General features: G+C 36.9%; 1 protein-coding gene across 1 annotated transcript; it reads right to left on the reverse strand.

The window, feature by feature from the left end:
* Positions 1-300: 300 nt before the first annotated feature.
* On the reverse strand, positions 301-9,963 carry chuk (component of inhibitor of nuclear factor kappa B kinase complex). Its single transcript, XM_056761159.1, has 22 exons — positions 9,564-9,963; positions 9,230-9,334; positions 9,059-9,153; positions 8,846-8,963; positions 7,270-7,339; positions 7,079-7,167; positions 6,910-6,999; positions 6,675-6,799; positions 6,479-6,586; positions 6,267-6,402; positions 4,590-4,784; positions 4,400-4,502; positions 4,133-4,256; positions 3,892-4,043; positions 3,732-3,793; positions 3,512-3,621; positions 3,365-3,414; positions 3,133-3,241; positions 1,791-1,938; positions 1,517-1,644; positions 1,319-1,418; positions 301-1,159 (listed from the first exon to the last, which is right to left on the reverse strand). Exons 2-22 carry the CDS (start codon positions 9,332-9,334, stop codon positions 1,100-1,102), a joined length of 2,277 nt encoding a protein of 758 aa, XP_056617137.1. The 5' UTR covers positions 9,564-9,963; the 3' UTR covers positions 301-1,099.
* Positions 9,964-12,098: the final 2,135 nt, after the last annotated feature.

Here is a 12,098-nt window from a genome sequence, read left to right on the forward strand (position 1 = left end):
GTTTTCAACGGTTCAGTAACTGCTGGTCGCCGAAGACGAAGCGCCCAATTTCAAAATAAAGTCCGATAGACGGCGGTCTACACACTGAACCTAAAATACTATAAATGAAGCCTGTATTGCCTAATCGACCTCGTTCAACTTTTTAGATACTTATCCTTATATGTTCACTTCAGGTCTGACAAACTGTTTTCACAAATGTATAATTTCATATTGTATTGACTTTTACTTAGTGTTGCACTATTTTGTGTTTTCTGCCATCCTCCTAGCATCATCACAACATTAAAATGACACAATGAAAAGCACTTTTATTACAGTTTATTTGTCATGTACACAGTAAACACATTAAAACCTAAGTGTTCATTCAGAAGATGTCAATTTTAAACCCGAAATATCCTCAGAAAAAAAAAGTCTTTTTTAGTTTATGATATATAATAACTCTTGTTGAGCTGATCGTCTTTGAGCCAAAAAATGTGAAAAACAGGACCAACTCAATTACAGGAAAATAATATAACTATGAATTTCAAATATAACAATCTATTATTCTTTATTTTTGTATGATGGCTCATTTGAATTCATTAAAATGTGCCCACTGATGAACAATCACAGTCATTCTTAACCATTATTCAATATTGGTTACCATCACTGCCTTTGTGTATTTCTGTGTCTTATTCAGAAATGGAAAAGGTTTGTCTCTATTCTTCCTTACTTTCAATAAGTGACGTGACCAATTTCATTGACCTCACACTTTCAGAACATTCACAGTGAGCCTTTAAAGTGCAGATGCTGAACTACAAACAAATTACCCAGCTAAAATGACAGTACAATCAGCCCATACAGAGAACTATGACATATGTAAATAAATACATTTCTAGATATTTGTTGCATGTTGTTGGTTCCATGTCAATTCAAAATGCATCCTCAAAATATACAGGGTAGCTACAACACCGCAAAATGTGATTTTAACTGAATTTAGATACAGTCAAAGGTTACTTTAGGATTAACAAATTATACAAATCAACACAAATCCCAATCCAGTGATGATGAGTAACTGTATATAAAAGAAAAACTGTTACTTCCAGTCATAGAGTATGTCTTGACTCTATAAGCGCTGTGATTTAGAAAGCAGCGATTCATATTTAGTCCAGCTCCAGTCTTGAGCCTGTGTGGAACAGACCATAACATCTTAATATAAAATACATTTAATATTTAAATCAGTGTATAATCATTCCATCATTTACCAAATTTTATAAAACAGCATACAATATAAAACTCACTCAAACTGTTGCTGTGTTAACAGCTTCATAGATGAAAGACTCACCATTATGCTTTCTGATTTCTCTTCAGGTGTTTCTTGCAGTAAACTGGTTAGTTGGCTCAGGTAGCGCTGGTTCTCCTCAAGCAGATGATTGACTGATTCACTGGAAATTAAATGATTTTGGTTTTAACAGCCTTATTAACAATAACCCTTAGGCAGGAACACAGTCTATGTAAAATCCCTAATGCTATGAAGCTTTACCCATCGTGTGGCACTTGCAGGGACATGGGTGATCGAGAAGAACACTGGGCTTGAGTCTGATTCCATGTTGACAGTGAAGAGAGCATCTCAGCACTCTGGCTTACAGGGCCTCGTGTAATGTTTTGTGCCTAAAGACAAATGCACATTCAGCTACTATGAATAGAAAACACATTACTGTACAACTATACTAGCCTGTGAAGGTAAAAATGTGTTAACCGGTTTATATTGAAATTTGTGACGACAGGTTATGTGCATATTAAAGCATGTTACTTACACAGGCGATCTTTAGTAAGTGCCAAAACTCTCTTTGTCTCTTGATTTGCATCTGCATGACAGTGCTGTCTGCCTCCTTAATGCACTCCAGTGTCCTCTCGATTTTAGGGAAGAGGTCGATAATCTTCTGCTTGCTCAGAAGTATTTTACTGCAAATAACAGACATATTTTAGTATACTGTAATAGTCATTTAATCGATGTGCTCAAATCATTATCCACCATACCTCACACGCACTACAAGCACTGTCCTATTTTAAGTCTACTTTTTCTGTAAGAGCCTATTTTACTTTGCTTTTGAAACTTGCTAGTGTGATATAGCTGAGTATCATCTGCATTGCAATAAAAGCTTATTCCATGTTTTCTAATAATGTCACAAAGGGGCAGCATGTATATAGCAGGGATGCAAACTCATTGGGGTGAAAAAGGTGACAAAGATGCAAGACCCCCAACCCAATATATTATATATAGTCATTGTGTATATATAGTTGTATATATGTCTCTCATATTATTCAGTAAACATAATCAGGATAATCCATGCTCTGCTAAAAGTGTCTAGAATAGACAACCACATGAAGAGTTTATTTGCAAAACCAGATAACTCTGTTTTTGTTCATTTTCATAATTCATGTTTAATGTGTTTTTACTGTGTTACTATCTGTATTTTTGAGTTATTATTACTTAATCAAAACAATCCAACTGTTTAAATTATCATACTCTTACTATTCAAAAACTCATCTGGTCTAAACAAATCACAATCATGACCCATTTTGGCTCCAAAACGGCAAATTTCGCCAAAAGGTGACAAGTTGGCATCACTGATATAGAGAATAGCAGAGGCTCTAAAACAGATCCTAGATGTAATCCATAGTTTACTGTCATTTGATTTGATGATTACTCATTTAAATCTAAATCCATTGTAAGGCTCCTGTGCTGCAAACTGCTATCAACCCTCCTTATTTGTAAGAAACTTCGAATTCAAAATGTCTGAAATGTGGATAGTGTTCAGTTAAGGGGCAGTTGTGGCCTGGTGTTTAGAGAGTCGGACTCGTAACCAGAAGGTCACCAGTTCGATTTAGGGGCAGTTGTGGCCTGGTGGATAGTTGGTCGGACTCGTAACCAGAACGTCATCAGTTCGATTCTCAGGGCAGGCAGGTAGTGACTGACGTGCCCTTGAGCAAGGCACCTAACCCCCGTTTGCTACCAGGACACTACAGAGATAGTTGCCCCCTGCACTGGATTGGTTAAATGCAGAGGTCACATTTCGGTTATGGGTCACCATAACTGACAAATAGGTCACTTTCACTTTACCTAAACCAGAATGTTAATGTTAAAAGCATTTTTACCTGAGATGTGCATAAAGATCTCTTAGCACCCTGTCTTGATTTTGGACAGTTTGTACAATGACTTTCACCATCTCCGAGCTGTCACTGTAGCCATGCTGGGGGTCTGGCACTGGGGGAGACACAACACGCAAATCTCTTAACACCTAATATTTACCTCCTTAACTCACTAATACTATTTCCCACTATGTGGAACTATGAAGGCAGGAAAGATTAGACAACAGATTGTTCTTACTTTTGCATTTTGTCTTCAATTGTCTGTAGAGTTCAATTGCTCTCTCCTGCCTGTGATCAGAGACAGTTCAGGTGGAATCACAAAATGTTCAAGAAATGTGAGAAATCTATTCTGAGAAACTTTAAATAACTGCAAGAATATACTCACAGCTGCTCCATGACGTCTCCTTGTCGACGAGCATAAGGACTTCTCTGAAGCTCAACAATTTCCGAGTGCAGCGCCATAATCTCCTCATCTAAATGACCAATCTCTGCCACCTTCAAAAACACAAAACTTTAGTTGTTGCTTAAACAATGTCAGCTTAAAAGCAAGCTTAAATATGACCTAACTAAATCCCTTCTAAATAACTATGTATTATCCACAGTACCTGTACAAATGCAGCTGCCTTCTCTTCATTGTCCTGCCAAGCCTTCAGCATCTTCTCTGAGGCTTCAGAAACATAAACATTGTTTTAGATTACTGTCATTCAATATATAATTGAATGCTTGATAATGATGCTTGAGGAAATCAATCCTGTGAACACTTACATATGCCATACTGCATCTGATCGCTATATTTCTCCAAGTCGTATTGTATGCTGCTCTTAAAAAAATCAAGCTTAGCTTTCAACTGCTGGGAAAATGAGAACATCATGTTCTTGTATCGTGTAAGATTGGTGTTGTAGCGAAGGAGGCTCAACCTACATATACACACGCCAAAACAACAATAAATTATGAAAGATCTTAAAGAATATGATATTAAAGAATAAGTACAATACGAGACACATACATGGCTGCACGTTGACCCTGGAAGAGGCGACTGTAGTCCTCTCGGAGACCACAGATGTAGCTAACTGCCTCACCCCATACCTTCTTCAGGGCACTGAGAGGGAGTTGGGTTCTGGTTTCCCGCACTGCAACAGAGAAATGTGGTTAATAATAACGACTTGGGTTGGGAAATAAGAGATATGAAGCTTTAAAATTCTAAATAAATAAAAAACAAATGCTGACAAACAAACAAGCTTTCCATATGTGTTGCAAATAATATAATTCATACCAATAAAGTTGACACTCTCAGGAAGTGTTCTAGCTGTTAGAGGTCCTGAGTACTTGGTTAAGCTCTTGTCGAACAGATATACGATGTAGCTGTCCCATCCTCTCTAAGGATCAGACACAACCAAACAAAATAAATCATCAGAAACTCTTGCTGATTAACCGCTAAAAATAATAAGATAAAAAGGACTTACTACTCCATCTAAAACACACTGTGCAGCAGGTTTCCTGGGATCTAACATAACTCCCGTTTCCTGCAAAAGCTCTTGATTCAGAAGTTCAATTTTGGTCTCAGCCTCAATCCTTTGTTGCAGGGAGAGGAGCCCTTCATCTGGGCTGAGCAGAAACGAGTGTACTTGGGTCGTTGTCATGTTCAAGATGTGAACAACCTAACAATAAAAAAATCCAAGGGCTTCATCATACTTTCCAATAAACATAACTTATAGTTGAAAAGGCATGTCCAAGGACACATAAAGGAAGGAAGACAGTACGCACCCTCGCCCAACCCCAATCCCCCAAAAACGTCTTTAATGTTACTAATTAAATGTTACCTGATTAAATACAGGATTAAATTTTTTTTTTTTTTTACTTAGCAACACAAAAACAAACTATTTTAACTTCCCAATTCCGTCTGCCAATTTTGGAAATATCAGTTTAAATGTTTATTATTTTAACAGTCACCTAAACAATATTTAATAAAATAGGTTAATGGTTTGTGCAAATATCTTATGCTTATGTGAAATAAGGCGGAATTTACAAATGGCCTTTGAGTAGTTTATACTAGACCTACTTAAAATGTTATTGTACTCAGCAATCACTCCTTAAACAATAATTAAACACAAAAGTTTAGAATATTGTGGCCTCAAGAGACTTCCATACACAGCCAGTAGATGGCGCGTCATTCGTACAGCGTTTTTCCATATTAATCCGTAGGTTTTGCAAGTGATGCATGTTGCGGTTTTACTTCATTTAAATGTATGCTTTCAGTAGAGACTTCAATGCGTTTATATTGCAGTGACTAGATCGGCCATTTGTATAGTTGCCATTTGTATAGTTTCAAGCCATCTAATCACGGAATGGCCTATTTTCATACACTTATGCAGAAATAAGTGAATGAAACCCGCCAGATCCTTAATGGTACCCGCCAGATCCTTACGCTCTGCAAACGAATGACATCTTGTGGTGCCATCACAAAAAGGTAAAAAAAAAAATTGCTCTCACGAACCATCTATGGATCGGTTTCACATATGTGGAATGACCTGCCTGCTGCTACAGGATCAGCAGATTCTGTCGCCATCTTTAAGAATTGGCTGAAAACACATCTCTTCCGGCTGAACCTGACTGATCATTTCTGATTTCTATATCTTTTCTACAATATTTAATATGAAAAAATGAAAAAACATGCTTAGATAAACTAAACTTGGCTCTGTACACTGTAGTAGGGTTTGTGAGACATGTTTTTATCGCTCTTATGCTTTTTGTTGTGCTAATGTTTGATCTAATTGCTTCCATCGTTTACCCAACTTGTAAGTGTGAGCTAAATGACTAAATGTAAATAAAGATAACTCGCAAAATAATGTTCTTCTGAATGAAGCGGTCGCTCTGCATTTATTATAACAAGCGTGTGCATGACGTAGAGAACGTAGAAAGGATCCTGTTGGCCAGCTTTACGATTACCATTTGACATCCCCAAACCCCCAATCCCGCCACAAATTAAAATAAATCGAATTTATGCAATTTACGCGGGTGATCCCAGCGAGGTCAAAAAAATCCGAATTTATACGGAAAATCACATCCCTGGTATAAACGCGCAATAGCTTGATTTTTTTTTTATTATTTTATCCAAAAAAAAACAAGTGCCCATGTCAAACCTTAATGTTTAGTATTTGATCAAGAAGACCGAAACAATGGGGCTGTTTTGCGTCTGGATTTAATCCTCCTCCTCTTTGTACTGGGTCCCACTTAAGCATCAGCTGCAACAGTCCCTCCAAGGGCTGCAGTAGTGTCCTACAAGAACAAACACAGTAAGTCAACTAAGACAAAACTGGCAGAATCTTAATTCAATTACAGTGTCTTCAGCTACCTGCTTAAATTGTTGGGGTATGGAAGGTGGGTAGAAAACCGGACCTCTCCATTCATATCTTCCACAGCCATTATGTCCTTCGGGCCTTTGTTTCGCACTTTGCTTGTCCTAAGAAAAGCAAACAGACGGTAAATGTGACTATTTAAACAGAGAAAGAAACATGATGTTTGAGGAATGGGATTTTAAAGACAAGTACCACTGCACAGGCTGGAGATTGTGAAGAAAAGGGCGGAATCCACAACAGCACTCAAAGATCATGGTGCCGAAGCTCCAATAGTCAACAGTGACTGTGTATGACTTGCCTTCAAACAGCTCTGGAGCCTGTTTGCAAAGACCAAATGAAAACAATATTTTTTTGTTTTCTTTACAGCTTGCAAATGCATAGTATAATATTCTTGTATTATTTAATACGGATAACTGCAAACACATACCAGATATTGCAAAGTGCCCACAAATGAAGTGCATAGGCTCCCCTGGTCCAGGTCTTTGGCATAGCCAAGATCGATTATTTTGTGGACAAGCTGCAAAAATCATCCAAACAAAAGAGAAGGTTAGAACTAATAAGTCTTTATGACAAAAACCATACCAAATAGCAAATACCTTTCCATTGATGTCCTGCAGTACAACATTCTCTGGCTTGAGATCTCTGTGAATGATCTTATTCTCATGGAGGTACTGGATTCCGGAACCTGGCAAACATAAAATAGCTTGTTTTACATCTTTACTAAAGATAACTCATAAAAATATTATTAAAATGAAATGATAATTGGAGTTTCGAAAAATGACATTACCGACATCATTTAGTAAAGCCAACACCTCACTCTCTTTTAACCCACAGCAATTTTCAGGTTTGCTTAACAACTGCAACAGGAAATAGAAAAAACAGTAATGAGTCTGATGCATATTGCACAGAAAACTGACGACTGGCTGACTTAAAGGAACCGTTCACCCAAAAATTTAAATTCTGTCATCATGCACTAACTAGGGCTGGGCAAATAAAAAAAGATTAATCGACAGGATATGATTAATAATTCTCAAAAGCCTCAAATCAATTTTTCCGCAAGCACTGAACATTCAATAACGTGAATGTTATTGCAACTACTTTCACTAGATGTCACATTTATTTTTACTTAAGGTGGATGTTACAACAGGGAGCATTTCGTTAATTTGTTGCTTAATTAACATGGCGGATCCAGGTGTGTCGTCACATTTAAAGCGATCATATGACACGGCTAAAACAAATGTTTTCATTTCATCACGGTACATTGTGAAGGAAATTGAGAACAGAACGAAGAGGATCCGGCTGCTAGCACGCGTGTGTCTGCTGCGTGTGACAGGTAGCATTGTACACAGAATTTTTTTCAGGGAAACTTTAACTATTATTTATGGCGGGTTCATTACTTTCACCATTTATTTTATTGTGTTTATCAGAAAATGGAAAATACAGTGAAAATATACAGTGACAGAGCACTTTCAATGGCATTCAATTTTTTTGTACTTTTACTTTTAAACGCCAAGCAGCGCTAACATCTGGGGATTCATCATTTGTGAAAACCAAGAAAGAGTTTACAGAGAGTTTACAAAGAAAAAAGTAAAGTGATTTCTTGCGAAAACAAGAATTATTATTGGCAAGGCATTTCAAAGGTGGCGCGAACTCTGAGATCTAAAATGGATTGTAAACGGATGCAGACAAGGCTTTAGTTCTTCTTAACATAACAGATAAGACCTTCCAATATTTCAATAGACAACACAAAAACTGTAGCGCACTTGTGTTAATACAGACGAGTACATGTCCCTTCTCTCTTTATTGTTCATTATGATAAATGTAACTTAAGCCCAATTCGAACGGGACCTCGTGTGATTTAGAAATGACCTCCCCACATCTGTATTTCATGTATACAGTATCTTAAATGTAAAATAACCTGATCCTGTGTGATCAAGGTATGCGACTGTTCCGTTTCAATTTACCCAAGTGTGTTTAAAGTTTAGTATACAGGTTTGTGGCTCAACATTTCATTTTTTAACCAACCAATGTAATCTGATGTTTACTGATCTTTTTTATAAAAATATCTGTAGGATTTGTATTAAATCTGTAATCGAATCGAGAGCTTGTGAATCAGAATCGAATCGAAACATCAGATTCGATTCCCAGCTCTAGTACTCTAGTATGTTATCTCATACCTGTAAAATGTAGTTCCTCTGATTAACATAGAGAAAGATATTTGGAAGAATGTTAGCAAATTTCAGTTCTGGGACATTACTGACTACCCGAAAATTTGTGTTCAACCTGAAACAACCTGAGGGCGAGTAAATGATGACAGAATTTTCATTTCGTGGTTTACTTAAAAGCTGCTCAAGACTACACACCTTTCGAAGGTCTCCCTTGGAACAGTATTCCATGGCTAAAAGTGGTAAATCATTCAAGGCAATGTGCATCATCTCATCAGGCACATCTTTTGCTGTCACTACATTAACATGTTTTAGCCTGAAAAGTGTTTAAAAAAACATGATTAGCTATCAAAGTCAACGCAAAAAAATAAAACAACAATGATTTACATATAGTAACAAAGATGTACACACTTTTTCATAATCTGAACCTCTCGGCTCCATCTGTCTTTGTTTTTGGAATTAAGTTCAAGCCGACAGAGCTTCACAGCAATTTTTTCTGAGGACTCCTGCAAATGAAAGTGAATGGACAAATCAGCATGAAGTCTATAAGTAAAGATTAATGCATTTCAGGCAGACACTGACCTGATTCTGATACAAGTAGACATGACCAAATCCACCTGTTCCAAGCCTCTCCTTCATGTGCCAAGAGCCACAGACCTGATTCTGTCTAAAAGGAGGTTTATCCATCTGAGAAACACAATAGTAACACACATCACATTTACTCTACACAAACCGATATATGACAGCCTCGGTTTTTGTCTACACGAGGGCTCTACAGACATTTCGTTTAAGAGTTTCTTTCCCCGAGTAATTGTTTTTGCTAACGACGACTAAAAAATGAAACCGTTCACCCACATATAAGTGAAACGTTCCACGGCTAGTAGCGAGCTAACCGAGTTAGCCTGTAGTGACTTACCGTGCTTTAATCGTTGTTTCTAACTCACTCGATTCGACCACATCCGATGTGGAGAGAGTGTGTATGAACCTATAAATCCATACCGAATGACACGAACATCCATTTCATTCTCAAACGTGCCATCATATCGGCTGTCAGATTTGCTAACTGGCTAACTGTTAACTAGCTACACGTAAACAATTCGACGTGAGCCGTTAGCCTGCGATTTCACAAGCCTTCAACGGTCAGCTTTCCTTTCCATATCACCAGTCGCGATTAAACGCAGATCAAACCACACAAAAAAACAACAAATAAACTACAGTCTAAAAAGAATGGTAGGATAAAGCGACAGTGCTTGGCGCAATTGTACTGTTGTTGAAGGCGGCCACGCCAGTCAGCTGCTAACGTTACTCCAGTTAGAATCGAAACAAAGTACGCGCATGCGTAGTGCGTTAAAGCTAAAATACACAACAAGACTTTTGCTAAGAATGTGCCCAGATTTTCAGTCTGGACTTGTTGCAGAACGTCTGTGCCTGTTTGTGGATTTGATCAATTCGCGTGTTTCTATCTGAAACTTTCAAAAATGTATGATGTCTAGTTTAAAGATTTTAAGTCTTGTTGCGTATTCCAGACATTAGCGCGGATCTAGGATCAGCGGTCCGTGACTAAAAACTTATAAGGAAATTCAGCAGAGTATGTGAAGCTGATCTCAAATCAGTGTGATAAGCGGGCACCAAAATACTTGGTTATTGTGACAGGAAAGTGACGCAAAGATTAATATATATTTTTGAAAAGATAGATAAATTATTTGTATGCTTCATATCATTATTTAAGTGACATTAGGTTGCGTAATACAGGAAAACGCTTTCCTGTAGCTCAGTGGTAAGAGCAAGGTTGTGGGTTCGATCCCAGGGGATTGCAAATACCTATGTAAAATGTATAGGATAAAGCAATGTAATAAAAGCGTCTTTGGATAAAAGCGTCTGCCAAATGCCTAAAATGTAAATGTAATAAATGGGAACAACGTTGTTCACCCGAAAATGAAAATTTATTTCATCATTTAGTCACTCTCGGATTGTTACAAACCTGTATACACGTCTTTGTTCTGTTAAACACAAAGAAAGATATTTGTAAGAATGTTGGTAATTTTCAGTTCTTGGACTTCATCTACTACCATAGGGGAAAACGTATATTTCTTGTTCTGTTGAACACAAAATTAGATATTTTGAAGACATTAAGAAAACAAACAGTTCTGGGTCCCCTTTGAATAGCATTAATATGATGTTGAGTAAATGATGACAGAATTTGTGGGTGAACTATCGCTTTAAGCAATCTGAGTTATAAATTAAAAGAGTAAGGCCTATAAATGGACAGTGTCGTGTCATTAAAGGAGCATGCGTTCATGTTGTTGTCGTCGATATATGTCCAGGAGATGGCGCTGAATACTAATAAACATAACCCGTCTCATCCCTATTAAGCCGTTTTGCTGTACATAATTAAGTTACAAACGCAAGTGAGTTGCTCTCTATTAAGGTTCTCTGACTACCTCTATACCTTTTTAGGGTTAAGTAGTATCTCGCATTTACTGAATTGTAAGAACGACACCAATCAAAAACTGTTAAAATGTTGATGTTTTGAAGATGTGTTTGACTCTTTTCGATATTACAGTTGTTTGCTCTTTTACTTGTGATAACTATAAAGATATTACTGTATTGTTGAGCAATCAAAACACATTGTCAGCCTGTGAATGCACCGATCATCTGTTCTGTGGACGTAATTTTATAATGCCAACATAGACTTTATATACTGTATATCCATATTTCAAGGATCGGGGATCAAGGGGTCAAGAGTGAATCATATCTGAAATATGATGATAATGATAAAATACTACACATATTTAGCATTATAGAGACCATTAAAAAAGTGATTTTGTAAGGCAGACTGAAAATTCTCTCTCATGTATGTATATATTTTGTGGTAATAAATAATAATAGAATATTTTGCAAATGTCACTACATGGTCAGAAAGAGAAGAAGGGCATTATGTATTTATATTGATTTAAATCAACCTATTAATGATGAAAGCATATTTGTAATTTATTTAATTAACTAACTAAATCGAACCATGACTGTGAGTCTGACATAGACCTTATGTGTTTTAGATCATTTTTGAGATCCAAAATTAGATCGTGTGCCTTTAAGCATAGTGTTAAAACCTCAAAACCTTATCTAGCAGCATCTTTTCTTAGCATGCAAGTGAGATCAGTATTTCTCAAGAGAAAAAGGAAGTCACTTAGAATAGATACATTGCTTGCATCAATAAATGGAAAAAGTTTAAAGTGCATTCTAAATTAATACAGGTCTGTGAGGGCATGTTCTTTTATCGGAAGCTAAATGTTTTGTCGGGGTGTGTTTGTTTTCTTCATTAGAATAACTTGGTCTCAATTTCTAATTACAAACATTGGCCTGATTGTTATTTCACAGGCCGCATTTTTACTTTTACTGACCACTATCCACAAATGTTACCCCTTCTTGCCCTTACATTAAAGATTTGACA

This window comes from Triplophysa dalaica, chromosome 11 (assembly GCF_015846415.1).
Source record: "Triplophysa dalaica isolate WHDGS20190420 chromosome 11, ASM1584641v1, whole genome shotgun sequence".
NCBI lineage: Eukaryota > Metazoa > Chordata > Actinopteri > Cypriniformes > Nemacheilidae > Triplophysa > Triplophysa dalaica.